The sequence below is a fragment of the Biomphalaria glabrata genome, chromosome 6 (assembly GCF_947242115.1).
Source record: "Biomphalaria glabrata chromosome 6, xgBioGlab47.1, whole genome shotgun sequence".
In the NCBI taxonomy this organism is placed as follows: Eukaryota; Metazoa; Mollusca; class Gastropoda; family Planorbidae; genus Biomphalaria; species Biomphalaria glabrata.
In genome coordinates, this window is record NC_074716.1 from 4309436 (window position 1) to 4327926 (window position 18491).

At 34.8% G+C, this 18491-nt stretch overlaps 2 protein-coding genes across 2 annotated transcripts; both read right to left on the reverse strand.

Moving 5' to 3' along the window:
- Nucleotides 1-2921: 2921 nt before the first annotated feature.
- LOC129926661 (FMRFamide receptor-like) lies at nucleotides 2922-3971 on the reverse strand. The gene has a single exon (XM_056032097.1). The coding sequence runs from the start codon at nucleotides 3969-3971 to the stop codon at nucleotides 2922-2924; it is 1050 nt and encodes a 349-aa protein (XP_055888072.1).
- A 13134-nt stretch (nucleotides 3972-17105) lies between these two features.
- LOC106060484 (psychosine receptor-like) lies at nucleotides 17106-18197 on the reverse strand. The gene has a single exon (XM_013218388.2). It carries the CDS (start codon nucleotides 18195-18197, stop codon nucleotides 17106-17108), a length of 1092 nt encoding a protein of 363 aa, XP_013073842.2.
- Nucleotides 18198-18491: the final 294 nt, after the last annotated feature.

Here is an 18491-nt window from a genome sequence, read left to right on the forward strand (position 1 = left end):
TTAAGTTATAAAATGGTTTAATTTAATAATTTATACACCTTGAATTAGCGAGGGTTCCATGAAAGTGTGGATCCTTCGGTCACATAGGTTTCAATGGCCTAAGACCGGCCTTGCAAAATAGCGGCGTATGATATGCCGCCGGTGGACTAGTATTTTTAAATCACGAAAGTCATACATAGTGTAGTTGTATCAATTAGTTTGGATCAGCCATGTAATTAATTTTGTAACAGATGAAGACTAACAATAATAAATCTGTGCGATTAGAACTATTTTTACCAATTGTTTTTGTTTAGCGCTATTTCACGCTTTTAGCGTTCTCAATGCGCTATGATCCTATCACTTGTCTGGACCAGTTGGGAAAAAAAAAGGGGGGGGGGGAGACCAAGAAGGTGGAATATGTGCATATTACCGGGATCGCTTTTTAATTACATTTATTTAAAACACAATAATTAAAAAGTTGAACACCCTATAGTCAAGCTTGAGGGGTCTAGCCTCCTCTGGCTAATACACTAACCACTGTACCAGAGAAGTGCTTTTGAAAATATAGTTTTATAATCATCTTTTGTTAGTTTCAAAGTTTCAAGCAAATCATAAAGGGAATGTATTTAGCTTATACCACCACACCTAATAAGTACAATATCTTTCCCTTGTTCGATGCCCAAACAACATAATGAAATTACCAATAGTTTATATTACTAATTGGTACATTTTTATTTATTGATTCTTGTTTCGTCAGGTAAAAATAATGTGTGCGAAATTTCAGCTTGATCCGATATTAGGTGTGGGATAAACCACGTGTACAAATTTTATTTTTTATGAATATTTTAAAAGCGATTTTGGCAAAAATTCAGCCAGATATCCCTCCCCTCCCCCATCCCCCATTTTTCCACGACCAAGCACCATCCATAGTTTGCAATATGCGTTCATGAAATAGTCAAAATTCATAAAACATTTTATTTGTGAAGTTGTGGCGAATGTACACGATATTTTACTATAGTATAGCGAAGAAACAATGTACATTGTAAAAAGATTATAAAATGAAATTCGGCAACGAAACAGCTGCGACAAAACAACTGCGACAAAACAACTGCGACAAAACAGCTGCAACAAAACAGCTGCGTCAAAACGTTGTGTTTTGTGTTCAAACGTATTTTACATGTCAAGAACAATAGCTATTTTTGTCCATTTGATTTTGGAAATTAAAATTTGATGTGTAATTGTTTTTGTATTGCTGCTGACGGTCGTTGACTTGTAGCACCAAACTTCTGGTAGACAACTAAACCGCTGTAAGCGTATTATATTTTGACTGATAAAACTTAAAATAACTTGAACGACTTCTTTGTGAACAAAACTGAACATAGATTTTATTACACTATAGACGAAATTCAACTTGAAATGAAAGAAAATAAACTTATATATTAAAACAAATCTAACTCACTATAAAAGCACGTCTTTACACTCTGGCATCCTGAAGTCGTCTCACGTACTTAACACAGCTTATGACATCGCATCTCCTATTGCATCATTCTACAAGAGTAACATAAAAATTAATGCTCTTTCTATAATTAACAATGAATACTCCCGTTCTTCATAATCACCTTGGAAGCTCACACATTTCTTCCAATCCTAACAATTGCAGACGAGACTTCAAAAAAGAAGATGATTACGCTCTACGCGTGTTTCTAGGTCAATCTAGTCGTGCATGTTAGTCAGTGACTTTGGCCCTGTCATGTCGTTGGTCTTCATGGCTGATTAAGGCAACCCCTTCCATGCTCTAATAGCACTAGGGAAGAAGGAGCATTTATATAAATCTGTCCTAGCGTATGGAATAAGAAACGTGCCTTTATCTTTGTCTCTTTCTGAGTATTTTAATTACGTTTTGTATTTGTATATTACGGTTCAGGGTTTTATGTATAATTGCTACTCGACTTATAAGCTTACTGTCCTGAACGGTCTGCAAAATGTAACGATTTTACTAATAGTGTTAAACTAATGAAATGCAATTGTTCTGAAAAGTTATGAATCTTATTGCATTATATATATATAATAACACTATTTTAATGTCTGGATTTCTTTTTTGTTTTAAATTAAAACATCTTTATTTTTTTTGTTGAATATTCCATATAACGTACAATAATAATACACTGTAAAACTCATATCGTACGGTTGTTAACAAATTACCCGGAAATATTAGCAAAAAGCTTAGAATAATTTTGCAATAAAAATTGTTTCATTCATTATTTTAAAATATTGTAGAATTAGTATATTAACCAAAAAAGACTAAGACTGCTTTATTGATCCTTACGGAAATTTGCTGTGATTACAAGGACTCTTTTCTCATATAAAGACAACACAACAGAAACATACACATAAATACAACAGACACAACATCCAAAAGACACAGTGCACATCCATTGACACATTGGAGTAGTAACAAATGACATGAAATATTAACAGAAAAAAATTTGAAAAAAAAAGAGTCCAATATAATGAGGTCGCCTGCTGTGCAGCTCCCCGAAATAAACACACGCACATACAATTTTATATCTAGCATTTTTTAATATTGTCTGGATTTCTTTTTTTTTTTTTAATAATGTTATTCAACCAACGTTCTATTACAAATAGGGGCCTATATCTTCATTTTCGTACATTCACATTTGTTCAAAGGAAGAAAGATCATGCAACAAGATTTTAATGTTGTTTATATAATCCGACTTGTGTTTTCTGGAACACTATTGTTGTTTCAGTCCAGTTACTATAAGACGTGACAAGATATCTGACAACCAATTTAGCAATATGACAAACCTGTCATACAAATGAAAGGAAAATAATAACAATGATTAATATCTTACAAAATATATGTAATGTATCAGGTTAGATAGTTTTGAATAATTTGATAATGATACAAGAAAAATTAAAATTTAAAAGAATCTGAGAGATAAGTTTTTGATACATGTCAGTGGGTGAAACAAGGTCCAAAACTCTTGCCTGTACTTTGTACTCATTTTGTAGTAAACTAATATACTAACACTACAGTTGACGGTCTCTAAAAGGGAGGTAAACGAATAGCACAGTTTGAAGATATTAAAATAGACTCCGTCCACTTTAAGACCTGGGACAAAGCCCATGGCCGTATTCAGCGTGGACTGAGGCAGGAGGCAGATGATAAATATCACAGAAATATTAATGAGCATTGTGACAACTTTGCCTTCCTTGTTAGTGACGGAACCGGAAGCGCCTCCCCCAGCAGACGATGTAGATTGCCTCCATTTGAGTTTCGATCTCAGCTTTGTTACGATGGTAATCGTGCAAAGAATTAACAACAAAATTGTTGCATAAGGAACAAACTGATCGGCAATGAAATAATAAATAGTCATAACGCTGTGTCTGTTGCTTTTAAACTGGAGCGCTAGAATGGATTTGTTTAGCGTCGGCACCAGCATCCAATCTATTGTCGTCACACTAAACGGGGGCACAAGGTACAAAATAAAGACGCTGGCGGTAACGGTGTTTACGACAATCGCAGTTCTGGTGGTGAGAACTCTCTTGACTTTCAGCGGCCAGACCACGCAAAGGCATCTCTCGAAGGTCAGAAATGACGTCAGCACGCCGCTGACCCGGATGAAGTACCCGTTGACGTAGAAGGTCAAGACGAACAGGTGAGATTTCAGCATGAAGAGGTCGTACTCTCCGACCCAAGGGCTGATTAGAATGTTCGAGAGCTGCTGGGCCAGCAGCGCCCCGGTGTCGCAGAGGGCCAGGGAGAACAAGGTCACGTTGACTCCGTCCTGAAATCCTTGCCTCTTGAAGTTGAAAATGTTGATGATGTTGGCGACAATGCCCAGTAGGCCGATGAGCTCTGAGCAGATCAACGCGTTGATAGTCACGACATAGTTCATCACACTGGAGTCAATGAAAAAAATGTACAACGATGTCGCTGTAGCAGTACTGGAACTGTTTGTGATGTTCATTGTTAGGCAGTACAGTCAAATCTAGGTACAAACGGAATACTGAACTGTTGTAATAGATAAATAAAGATGTACAGTAAACTAAAGATAAAAAATGAATATTGAACTATTGTGATAGATAAATTTAGATGTACAGAAAATTAAAGATATAAACTGAATATTAAACTATTGTAATAGATAAATAAAGATGTACAGTAAACTCTAGATTCAAACTGAATATTGAACTATTGTAATAGATAAATAAAGATGTACAGTAAACTCTAGACACAAACTGAATATTGAACTATTGTGATAGATAAAGATGTACAGTAAACTCTAGACACAAACTGAATATTGAACTATTGTGATAGATAAATAAAGATGTACAGTAAACTCTAGACACAAACTGAATATTGAACTATTGTGATAGATAAAGATGTACAGTAAACTCTAGACACAAACTGAATATTGAACTATTGTGATAGATAAATAAAGATGTACAGTAAACTCTAGACACAAACTGAATATTGAACTATTGTGATAGATAAATAAAGATGTACAGTAAACTCTAGACACAAACTGAATATTGAACTATTGTGATAGATAAATAAAGATGTACAGTAAACTCTAGACACAAACTAAATATTGAACTATTGTGATAGATAAATAAAGATGTACAGTAAACTCTAGACACAAACTGAATATTGAACTATTGTGATAGATAGATAAAAATGTACAGTAAACTCTAGATAAAAACTTATTCTTTGTAATAATCTATTGATGAACTGTGGCTGAACAGTAAAATTTAAATAAAAGCTTGTTTAATTACAATAGAGAATTATAGCCTTACAATGAAATGTAGATAGAGGCTGTTTGTTTTTAAACAAACGTATCAGAAATCTATAGCTGCACACCAGATTTAAGACAGAAACTTTCTCTTTAACAGCTGTTATGAAGCGTATGTTTCTTCGGCCATAAACGGTCTAAAAAATGAAAAAGTTTTTATACTACAAAATTGAAACATTAAGGCGAATATTGATCATTGCCACCTACTGGAAGACCCGTGACTTACAGCATGGTGTTAGTATACATATGTAATTACCATTAGGAAATTTGTATCGACCAAGACTATGCCGAAGGCAGTGTACAGTTTCATGCATTTATTCCATGCGTCCCTTTAATGCAGCATTGCTCCGGAGTTTTGTTGACTTTAGGCTGAATTACTCGCACGGTAATTATAAGTGTGACACTGTCAACTGACAACAGCTAATTTAATGTGTTAATTGATTTAAAAATGAGTTTGTATTGTTTATTAAAACAGTATGTTTGACTCATTACCAATAATTTAGTCTAACAGTAGCTGTAAACCATAACAGCAGTAGGATTTAAAAAGAAATCCTCTCTTATTTAATCTCTTATTTAATCGATCCTGGGTTCCTTAAACAAAATGATTTAATTAGCTAGTAGATTCAGTATTTACAATAAAATACACAAGGAGATAATGTCAAACTTAAGTCGGTCTGACTTCGATTAATTTTTCGTTTATTTAAACAGCAAACTGATGACAAAGCTTCTATCAACTCTGTCTGTCTGGTACAATTTTCTAAGCACGTTATTTCTCCCACTTACCATTCTCAGATTAAGTGGAAACATTACACAATTATTTATTGTACCTAAAGATATACATCAATAAAAACAAACAAAGCAATTAGGTGATTAATTATAGGTAATTATATATTTTGTTTGATTTCGAAAAAGTGGAATAAATTCTACTTATTGAGAGATGTGGCTATTGTTAGACACCTTATTTATATAGGTTAGTTATTTTAGTTATTTAGCGACGCACCATAGTAGACGCATATTGAACGGGACTAGTGACGTTTGGGATATGTTGGGTTAGAGACCGAAAAATCAGTTAGCGATATAACATTACAGGGTAACGACGTGTTTAGTGACAGAGACTTCTACTGTGGCCTTTTATCAGAATAAATCCATGTACAATTGTTCATCAGAGTCGACTACATCTCTTCACTAGTTAAAATAGATGTTTGTCTCGTTCTATCTGGATTGTTGTTCAACTACACGTAATACACCCGAACAATTACACCCAAACGATTGCAGAGTAATTGGTTGACTTCAAGACAGCCTGAACAAGCAACATCACAGTGGCGACCCCGAACCTCGAAGCCGGACCCCTGATGAAGCTGAACATCGAACCGGACCTCGAAGCAGAACGTTTACTCAGGTGAGGGTCGTGCACTCGAAGATATAAGATTTCATCGGAGTACGGCTGAACACAGCATCATCGCAGAGTGACTTTGTTCTAGATCTACATGTTCTTGATCGCACGTTCAACGAGCCGTTAACTCAGGGTGACCTTCGTCAGGACAGTAATCATCGCAACGTCTGGTTTGCTTAACCAGTATAGTATCAAAGCCTGATCTTCATATGCTGAATCGACCTACAACCAGAGAAACCGTTCATTCATAACGGGTGAGAGATCGTTAGTGAACCTGTTGGACATATTTTTTCTTCGTCATAGGAGCCACATCGAGTATCAAGTTTTACCTCGCCAGTTCGAGAAGGACAGTTTGCCCGCTGTCAGAAGTATTGTGAGTACTACAAGTTTGGTAGCTAACTAAATCGAAATCGCTCTGTCGTCTTACCCTTGGAGAGATTATTGTGGAGCAGTTTGCTCATTGAACCGGTTGCTTGCCACTTTTATAACGGTCACTGTGTTTAACCTTTGGAAGGTTAGTGAAGTAATCTTTATTAGTACTGAATATTGATATATTTAGTATTCGTCGGTCTAGACCATACCTAGACTTGTTAGCAGTGAAGTTGTGGAAACAGCTACATCCACTTAATTTCGTTGAAAACCGTTAATCGTCTAACGGAAAGTCGTCGGAGGTGACCTTGGTCTCACCTAGTCTACATTGGACAGTTTGGTCTAGTGAAGCAGAGTACAACAGCAAACTTCGTCGTACTACCAGAGTAGCAGCAGAAGCAGTGAACTATTTTAGAGAACCGTTATTCGTCAGCCCAGATCAAGTCATCGTCAAGAAAGTCGTTATTCGTCAGCCCAGATCAAGTCATCGTCAAGAAAGCCGTTATTCGTCAGCCCAGATCAAGACATCGTCAAGAAATTCGTTATTCGTCAGTCGTCCAGATCAAGTTGCCGTCAAGAGACTGTTATTTGTCAGTAGTCGTCTACACAAGTCAAGTCATCGCCAGAAGAACCGTTAACCTATTCGTCAGTAACTGTATACACAAAGTCGTCGGAACTACACATACGGTCATCAACAGTCGTCAAAGAAACTGGAACATTTTGCTGTGGCATATCAGGACATCTGTGGCATTACGTGGGATACTGGTAGCACCGGAGAACAGAGTCAGAACTGGAAGAGAGACAGTGGAATTTGTTGTGATCTAGCATATTCGGGAGTCCGAACAAAGGGATCTTTCTTATCAAAAGCTAAGTGCCATTTTTCTTATTAGTATATGTTTAGATTGCCCTTAGAAATAGATTTTGTCTAAATTTGGTACGTTAGCCTGAGTAAAATCAGGTGGTGCGCCTTAAAACCCGTCGGGGTAGAAGACGTAATTTAGATGAAAAGCTATATTATACGTTTAGAGTTGTAATTTGTTTTGTTTGTGTAAACGTCATATCCGTTGTTGCCTGGTTACTTCGTGACGTCATCATTGTGTGCCATATTGTCATATCCCAACCCATAGCGATAGTCTCATTTTAATTATTTCATTTGTTTATATTATTTTAAATTATTTATTTTTATTAATTTAATTAGATCTGTATTTTTTTTTCACTTAATGATAGAAAGTGCGGGTAGGATTCTTTTACTGTGAATCAGACTAAAATAATTTTAGTTTGAGCGGTTAAAATCAAATATGATTTTGCCATGAGAATAATGCCGAAACTGGCTATGTAGTCAAACACTATCGTCTGGCTAAATTTAGATCTGCAAATTGTTGTACATCTCTTTGGTACAATTTAATTATCTAGACTCTAATTTGAAATATTATTAATTGAAAAATGAATGAAGGTAGTACATTCTAGATAATATATATATCTTGTTGAAGATATATTTGACATTGTATACACATATTTGTTTCGTATGGTTAAATAGAACCATAATCTACTCTAGATCTAGACTCTAGATAGTCTTTGAATTTACTCTAAACAGTTAAAAACACTTCACTGTGACTTCAGTCATACCAGATTTTTAAATTGATCATAGTTATTCATACTAGATCTAAAAGTCATAGTGCTCTTGATAACTATAGATCTAAATAGTATTATCATACATACTATAATATACTAGATTTAAATTTGTGTGTAATACTGGACCTAATATACAGATTTGAATATAACCATAATAACTCAGACTAGATTTATACATTTACTAAATCTATAGATAGAGACATAACACTTAAAACTGGTATAAAAGTGTGTAAAAACTTTTAAAGTATAGCCATAACCAATATAGGCTAAGTAAAATATATATAAAATATAAAACACAATGGCTACATCATCATATGTGGACCTTAAGGAGGTTAAGGAAGCAGCTATGCAGGATGGAAAGGCCATGGAGCTAAAAGGAAAGGACTTAGCAGCTTATGTACAGCAAGTTGTGAGGGAAGAAACGGAACGTCAAAGACAGAAAGAAGAGATAGAAAGGCAAGACAAAGAAAGAGAAAAAATTAGAGAACATGAGGCTAAAATGGAGAAGATGAGATTGGATGCAGCACAAGCCAGAGCTCAAATTGAACAAGGAAATAACACAAATAACTCAAATAATTATACCACTCAAAGAGACAACCCTAATTCGCAGACATGGCTAAAGAGAAAGATACAAAGTTTTGATGAACAGAAGGATGACATTGGTGATTTCCTGAAAAGATATGAGGCAAAAATGTCTACATTTAATATGCCTGAAGAAGAATGGTCTGAAATACTGATAGACTTTGTTCATGGTCAAGCTCTAACAATATGCCAAAATCATGACCATCATATTGATGATAGCTATCAAGTTTTAAAAAGAGAGTTATTGAATGCCTATGGTCATAATGCTACAACTTTTAGAAAGAAATACTTTGACAATATACCATCATTAGGAATAGAACCCCAAACTACTATTAATATGGAAAAGGATTTTTTCAATAAGTGGGTAAAATTAGAAAAAGTGAATAGCTCTTATGAAGGATTAAAAAATTTTATTTTAGTGGACAACTTTGTAAATAAATGTGATCCTCAATTACAATCTTTTATTAGAGAAAGAAACCCAAAAACTATAGATGAAATAACAGAGATAATGAGAATATACAAAAATGCCTATCCAAATAAACCATTTTCTGATAGAGATAAGAGCAAAGTAGATTTAATAGGATACACCAAAGAAAATGTTGATAGAAGTAGAAATAGAAACAGATCAAATAGTGGAAATAGAAAATATAGTGAAATAACCTGTTTTAAATGTCAAGGAAAAGGTCATATAGCAGCTAACTGTAGAAGAGGGAATAGTAGGTCTGGAAGTAGAAATAGATACAATGAACAAAATAACAGTAGATATAGGAGTAGAGATAGGAATGACAGGGGAAATTATAGAAATAGGAGTTACAGTAGGGAATACAAAAATAAAGGTGCAGATAGGGTATATTTCATGGAAGGAAATAGGAACAATTTTGCAGTGTACCCAGGGTTTGTAGATAGAATTCCGGTGGAATTAATCAGGGATTCAGGTTGTAACACTTTGGCAGTAAAAACTAAATTTGTCAAACCTCATTGGTATAAAGGGTTTACTAAGAAAGTAGAATTAGCAGATGGCACCGTAAGGGAATTTAAAGCTATAAGGGTATACATTGAAACTCCATTTTTCACTGGCTATTGTGATGGCATTGCAATACCAGAAATGAGATATGATATGTTAGTAGGAAACATAAAAGGAGTTAAAGAATGTTCAAGAAAAGAATTAGAAGACTGGCAAAACAAATACAAAAACATAAGACAAAATCATGAAAACATAGAAACACAAAATATAACAAGTATGGTAATAACAAGATCAATGAATAAACAAGATGAGAAACAGGAAAATACAATAAATGTAATAAGTAAGGATGAAGAAAAAGAAACCAGTAAGGTAATACAAATAGAAAATACAGATGTTAAGGAAAGAGAGATAGAAAATGAAACACAAAATAGTCTTGAAACACAAATATCTCAAAGTGAAAAAGAAACAATACCCAAATTTGCATTAGAACAAATGAATGATAATATTATTGGGAAAATTTATTCAAGAATATCAGATAAAAACAATAATAATCCAATGGAGAAATTTTGTATAGAGAATAAAATATTATTTAGACAAACAAGTAATGATAACAAGAAAATAAAACAACTTGTCTTACCACAGAAATATTGGAAAGATGTTTTAATCATGACACATGATAATAATTTAGCAGCACATAGGGGAGTAAAGAAATGTTATAGGAATTTGTCAAAACAAGTATTTTGGCCTAAAATGAAAGCAACAATCAACAAATACATAAACTCATGTGACATATGTCAAAAGAGATCTAATAAAAGCCTAGTGAATAAAGCACCTATTCAAGAAATGGATGAACCTACAGCACCATTTCAGAAAGTATCTATTGATTTAATAGGTCCTTTAATTCAAACTGAAAATAATAACAAATACATTCTAACAGTAATAGACATGTTTAGTAGATACCCAGAGGCAATCCCATTATCAAATACAAGTGCAGAAAATATCATTAATGCCATAACTCAAAAAGTAATTACAAGACATGGTATACCTAAAATTATATTGAGTGATCAGGGATCTCAGTTTAAGTCAGAACAATTTAAGAAATGGACTAAACAATACAATATACAACACATATACTCTTCGGTTTATCACCCAGAGAGTAATGGTTTATGTGAACGATATGGTGGTTCATTAAAAAGATCATTAACAAAGATAATTCAGAATAATCAGAACAAGTGGGATCATTACATTAACTATGTACTATTTGCTCATAGAAACAACATCCATGAAGCAACACAATTTTCACCATATGAAATAATACATGGAAGAAAACCCAGAGATGAATTAGATGTTTTTAAAGAAAATCTAATAGACAATGAGAATAAATTAAACAATGACAGTGAAACAACAATCACAACAGAATTGAAAGAAATATGGACTCAAGCATATAACAACAATAAGAAGTACAAACAAAGTGCTCATGAGAATCTAAATAGGAAAAGACAATTGAAAACACTAGAAGTAGGAAACAATGTATTAATATTAATAAATGACCTGAAAAATAAAATTGGTAAACAATGGAAAGGTCCATTTAAGGTGATAAAACAAATTAGTGATGTGAATTATCAAATTGAAATAAATGGGAAAATTAAAACATATCACATAAATAATTTGAAACTGTATCATGATAGAGAAGATGAGTTAATACAAAACATTCAGGAGGAAATAGAAAATACATTTTCAGAAAGAGAAGAATGCTTAATGATAATAACAAATGAAAATCACAATGAAAATGATATTAAAGAAATACCTGTAATAGAAACAAAAGAGAATCAAACTTGGCAAAAGATTAATCTTAATAATTTAACTAAGGAAAAGTCAAAAGATATAACTAAAATAATACAGGAATACAAAGAAATTTTTTCCAGTATACCAGGAAAAACTAATATTATTAAACATGACATTAAAGTAACAGATCCAAAACCTATCAAGCTTAAGCCATATAGAATACCGCTACATTTACAAGACAAAGTAAAGAAAGAAATAGACAATTTACTAGAATCAGGTATAATTGAGTCATCAACATCTCCTTATGCTTCACCAATTGTGATAGCCAAAAAGAAGAATGGAGATATAAGGTTATGTATTGATTATAGGAAACTTAACAACATCACAGAATTTGACCCATATCCAATGCCAAATATAGAGGATATTTTACATAAATTAAATGGAGCAAAATTTTTTACTAAATTGGATTTAACTAAAGGTTATTGGCAAATACCTTTAACAGAAAATGCAAAACCTTACACAGCATTTGTAACACCATATGGTATTTTTCAATGGAATTATATGAGTTTTGGATTAGTAAATGCACCTGCCACATTTAATAGAATGATGAACATGATAATTGGAAACAAAGAAAATGTTATTTGCTATTTGGATGACATATGTATTTTTAATAATAGTTGGGAGGAACATTTGGTAGATGTAAAAGAAGTGTTCAAAATAATAAAAGAAAGTGGACTTACAATTCAATCAGAAAAAGTAGAAATAGGATTGGAGGAAATAATTTTCTTAGGACATAAAGTAAATAACAACATGATTAGCCCTATTGAAGATAACATAAAGAAAGTACTTAATATTGAAATACCTACAACAAAAAGACAAATTAAAAGCATATTGGGAATAGTAAATTATTACAGAAAGTTTATAAAGAACTTAGCAGAAATAGTGAATCCATTAAATGATTTACTTAAAAAAGGAAAACCTCAAAAAGTAGTTTGTAATGAGGAATGTGTGAAAGCTATTGACAGAATTAAAGATGTTTTTAGTCATGAACTAATATTAAGACTACCTGATAAAGACAAAATATTTTATGTCACAACTGATGCATCTGGTAATGCTATTGGTGGTTGTTTAATGCAGAACTATGATAACTTACATCCTATATTATATGTAAGCAGAAAATTGTCAGAGGCAGAAAAAAAATATAGTGTCATTGAAAGAGAAGCCTTAGCTGTAATATGGGTAATTACTAAGCTAGAGAGCTATTTAATAGGAAGGAAATTCATATTATTAACTGATCATAAACCTATTCAGTATATACAGCAAAAGAGCATGAAAAACAGTCGTGTTTATAGATGGTTCTTAGCACTACAGGAGTATAAATTTGAAGTGAAAGCTATTAGTGGATCTGTGAATATTGTAGCTGATCTATTGTCTAGAATGACATTGAAATGAAATAAGTTTGTAAATAAACTATGATTATATTGAGTATGTAATATATATTAATATATTGGCACCATTTATATGTTATGGAAAAGGGAGATAAGTAAATTTGATGTTAAGCATTTGAAAGTAAGTATAGATATTTTTTTTTGTATGAATCATTTCATATATCATTGATGAAAGTTAGTTCTATGGAAAAGGGTGAGTATAAAAGAAAAATGGACAAAAGCGTATAAAAGGGTGGTAAGAAAAAAAAAAAAATTATTGAATGTGTAAATAAAGTATATAATTGTTTTTTGAAATGTTGTATTTTATCAGATTACTGCCAGAGAAGAACACTTGTGATGTGTGACGTGCCCATAAGATGCCACATTTTCTTTTATGATGAACTGGGTACTAATGAAGATGATTTTGGAATGTTATGAACTGTTATGAACATTGACATGAATATGAGGAACTGTCAAGATGAAGATGTCAAGATGAAGAGATCAAGATTTTATGTTTGTGGTCTTCCCCTTAAATTGAAAATGCCCTTGTAAGACTTGACAGTAGTGGAAAAATATTGACATATTTTTTTTTCAAGGGGGGGAGGAATCTGTTAGACACCTTATTTATATAGGTTAGTTATTTTAGTTATTTAGCGACGCACCATAGTAGACGCATATTGAACGGGACTAGTGACGTTTGGGATATGTTGGGTTAGAGACCGAAAAATCAGTTAGCGATATAACATTACAGGGTAACGACGTGTTTAGTGACAGAGACTTCTACTGTGGCCTTTTATCAGAATAAATCCATGTACAATTGTTCATCAGAGTCGACTACATCTCTTCACTAGTTAAAATAGATGTTTGTCTCGTTCTATCTGGATTGTTGTTCAACTACACGTAATACACCCGAACAATTACACCCAAACGATTGCAGAGTAATTGGTTGACTTCAAGACAGCCTGAACAAGCAACATCACACTATATATGTCGAGGTATTCCCCTTAATACGTTTTGCGAACTCTAGGCTCATGGACAGCTGTTCTGTCTTCGAGGAATCCAGGCTGATGTTAATTTGTTACATCGCTATCACCGATGGATCATATCCAAAGACGCTCTGTTAGACGTTGGGCCTAAAGCCGAGCACACTGAGAAAAATTCCCTCATGTGCGACATCAGCCGCGCGAGTATCCGCCAGAAAATGGTCTTTTGACGAACGGTGTGTGAAAAGTGGATGGCTGTTTGGGCTCTCTTCCATCTCCGCTAGTGCAATGGACTCAATCCTTAGGCACCCCAACCGGGGCTCTGTTTTGCTTCCCAATCGGACACAATCTGGGGGCAAATGTGCATACATATAGAGGCCAATGCATGACCTTAGTCAAGGTAATTAACAATACGTTTATCAATGGTTCTCCATTGGCTGGATGGGTGGCTGCCTGGTCGTGCGGTTCAATCGTCTCAATGGTCCCGGGTTCATGCCGTGCCCGCTGCCATCCCTGTGGGAGGTTCGGGCCAGGACATATTAACCATTTTATAAACATTTTAAACCACATTTCTAAAACAGTAAGGATTTAAGAATTTTGTAATAATTTTAAACATACTGGACCATACTCAGGTCATCTACTGGACCATACACAAGTTATCTAATATACCATACACATGTCATCTACTGGGCCACAAGCAGGTCAACTACTGGGCCACAAACAGGTCAACTACTGGACCACACACGGGTCTCGTGTTCAGCCAAAATGTAACCTTTGTAAGCTTCATCCTCAAGGGTAATTTATTTAATAAAATCGGTTGCTTTATACATCCAACATACAATGAGCAACAGTTTAATGTTTTGACCGTATTCTTGACTTCAAAAAAAGCATTTGAGAATCAACAAACATGATGTTCTCATCATGAAGACTTTCAACTTACAACAATGGACATTGACGTTCAATGTTGTTATTCAACTTTTCTTTCGGAAATTCTCAGAACAGTGAACATCAGGTGTAAGGAGGCTTCAGACATTGCCAGTGACGGATCTTTGTGGAGACAGCTTGCCGCCCAATGCGCCGAACGGCGCGGGAGGGCCTGAGTCTAAGTAAGTAGGTCTTTCGGAAATAAGTCTTTTATGTTATTTCTCTTGCTTTGGATTTCATCTGTTTAGTGTGTAGTTGAAGAAAGTGTCTTTAAATTCGGTTATACCTAAATGTCGATCTTTCTAAATGGTTTTACCGAGATTGTCCATAGTTACCTTTGTAAGTGTAGAGTAGATATGATTTATTTAATTTATTATATTAGTTATATTTATTATGTTTTACATTCCCTGTAAGACATCTGAAGATTGTTCTGTAAAAGATGTGTATGTGTATGTGCCTAAATAATGGGGTGTGTTATTCTGAATTGTAAGTAGTCGATTTAATGTTATACCAAGGTAGTACATTATTAAGGAATGGCTGCTTGGAGATTTAATAACCTGTTGAAGTGCTTATATCTTTTTTGGATGCCCTAAACTGGCATCCCATTCTTCCCCATCAATCATTGTATTATAGTATTACATTTATAATCTTATTTTAAAGTGTAAATATGGTGAATGCATTTTGGTTTAGGAAACTAGTTGAGGGCTCGATAATATTTGTCTGAGACACTATTTTAGGAGAGACAGAGTAGTTTATTAAAATGCATTTCCAAACATAATACAAGCTGTGTTCTGATCTGGGTCACGTTCTGACCGTTTTTAAAATAATTACGATTGCTTGTATAACACTGCCCACAAGTTGTAATGGGCAGCAATCTCTACATAATAATAATTTTATTTATAAAGTGCTGTTAACAAACAAAATGTAGGCTCGAGGCGCTGTAATAACATTACAAACACATACGTGCTAAGTGTATGTACTATTTATCTAAAAAAGTTTTAAACAGATAGGTCTTAATGTTCATCTTAAAAGTGGTGTAGCATGTTGTCTGTTTGATGGTAAAATTGAAGAAAAAAGAAGATGTCGTCTTTGAATTTCTATTTCCCCCCCCCCCTTTCATAATAGAGAATTCGCTGACATTGCCCCCACTTGATCTCTCATAAAAATGAACTTATTTAAATATTTTTAATATCTATATCAGAAGAGCGAAAAAAAAAAGGTTAATTCATCAGCTTACAGGGGCGCGGTAGCTAAGTGGTAAAGCAAATGGCTTCTTAACCGTTGGGTCCCGGGTTCGAATCCTTGTGAAGACTAGGATTTTTCAATTTCGAATATTTGGAGCACCTCTGAGTCCATCCAAATCGAATTAGGTACCTGACACAACAGCATAGGCTTTTACCTTAACTACTTATACAGGACCTGAGATTTGGACTCCCCCCACACTTGTGTCCGCTGTAATAGATTCTAGTCAAAGTTCGTAACTAAGAATAAACAGAAATTTTGAGAAGAAAAGGGGCTATTATGCTGATGGATCTACTAATAGGGATACTTTTACTAAGGGTTTCGTTGATTAATAATTATCTTCACGCTTTTTTTATCAATCAATAAGATGGTATAGGAAGGGACCTATTCTACATTAAAATTATTATCTGAAAAAGAAAATGGTGGTCGGTCTTTACCAAAGGCCCTTTTCTGATCAATAGACAGAGTCGATGGGGTCAAGATTAAAACTAAGACTAAGACTAAGACTAAGACTGCTTTATTGATCCTTACGAAAATTTGTTGTGATTACAAGGACTCTCAATCAATGTTCTCTGGCTCCCGCCGATTAGAATAAGAATAAAGGGTTTTATTAGGATCATTTTGGTTAGTGTTACTGCCACCACCACAACTCGGTCGAGACGTATACTGCCCTCAGTTGTTCCTCCAACTTTGCGAGTTTGAATCCCGCGTCGAGTCAAGAGATGTTACCGTCCATCCCAAGGAGGGTTTTCTTGAGTCGGCCGCGTGATATCAACTGCTGATCTGCGGCTGACTACACTTGACTGTAGGCTACTTGACTTGACTTGACTAAAACGAACTGTAACTGTGCGTATTTTTGTATGTGTGAATCCTGTCTTGACCGGTAAGGGTCACTTCAACCAAACTTACTAAAACTGAACTATTTTCCATTCTGTTCAACTCAAAGACAACACCATTATATATGTATTGTAATACTTTAATCTTCAAGGGGAATAAACTCTTTCAACAAACCTACCATTGGATACATTGTCGTATAAAACGCATCGATCTAAGAGTCATCAATGTCTCTGACCTCAATAACCTAAATACACTGTTTTTCCAAAGAATGACCGGTCGAATAATTTCCCAGAATTCTTGTCTATACTTAGTACTCATAGTATAGTAAACAAAGATACTAACACTGCAATTGATGGTCTCTAAAAGGGAGGTAAACGAATAACACATCAGTAAAACGTTAAAATATTTCCCGTTTAATTTCAGTTCTCTTTCTAGGCCCACTGCCGCGCCCAGCGTAGACTGCGGGAGAAGGCAAATTATAAATATGATTGAGATGTTGATCAGCATTGCGACCACCTTTCTTTCTTTAAGTGTTGCAGTGCTGGTCTTGTTAGCAGCAACTAATGTTGTGGACTGCCTCCAGACCAACTTTGATTTTAATTTCGACACTGTAATCGTGGTACATAGAAGCAGAACGAGGATCGTCGAATAGGGGATGAACTGATCGGCTATGAAGTAATAGACCGCCATTATTGTTTCTCTGTTGCTTTTAAAAACTATAGCTAGGATCGTTTGGTTGCCCCCAGGGAGGACAACCCAGTTTAAGTTCATGATGTAATAAGGGGGAAATAAGTAGAGGGACAGAAGAAGAACTATCGCCAAGTTGACTAGCGTGGCAGTCCTAGGGGTGATAACTCGCTTCACTTTTAAAGGCCAGACGACACAGAGGCATCTCTCGAACGTGATGAAGGAAGTCAGCCACCCGCTGACTCGGACGAAGTAGCCATTGAGGTAAAACCCGATGGTGAACAAGTGGGACTTGAGCATGAAGAGTTGCGTCTCCCTGATCCACGGACACATGCACATGTTTGAAAACTGATGCGCCACCAACGCTCCCAGGTCACAGAACGACAGGGCGAATAAGGTCACGTTCACCCCGTCTTTAAAGCCTTGCCTCCTGAAGTTGATCATGTTGGCGACGTTGGCGGCAATGCCGAACAGACCGATGAGCTCAGAGCACACCATTATGTTGATTGCCGACAAGGCGTGTAGAACAGACAGCTCTAGTGGCGAATTCACCACAGGCTCAGAGCCATTGGAGATCATTATGATAGTCTTTGTGTAGTTTCTGTATGAAGACCTTACACTTAAATACAATGCTGAATTACAATCTTCTTGTGGATACAGATAACTCTGAAAGAAATATAGGCACACCTAGTTGGTTTTGAGTTCATGGTGCAAGTGTCTTTTTTCTGTTGAGATATAAAATTAAAATTGTATGCACGGACAGTTAGACCTAAATAAGGTAACTAATGTAGGCCTACTGATATTTGAAAAAAATTAAAGTTGATGCATAGCCCGGGTGTACATAGAACAGGGATATAGCGACTAATGTAGTGA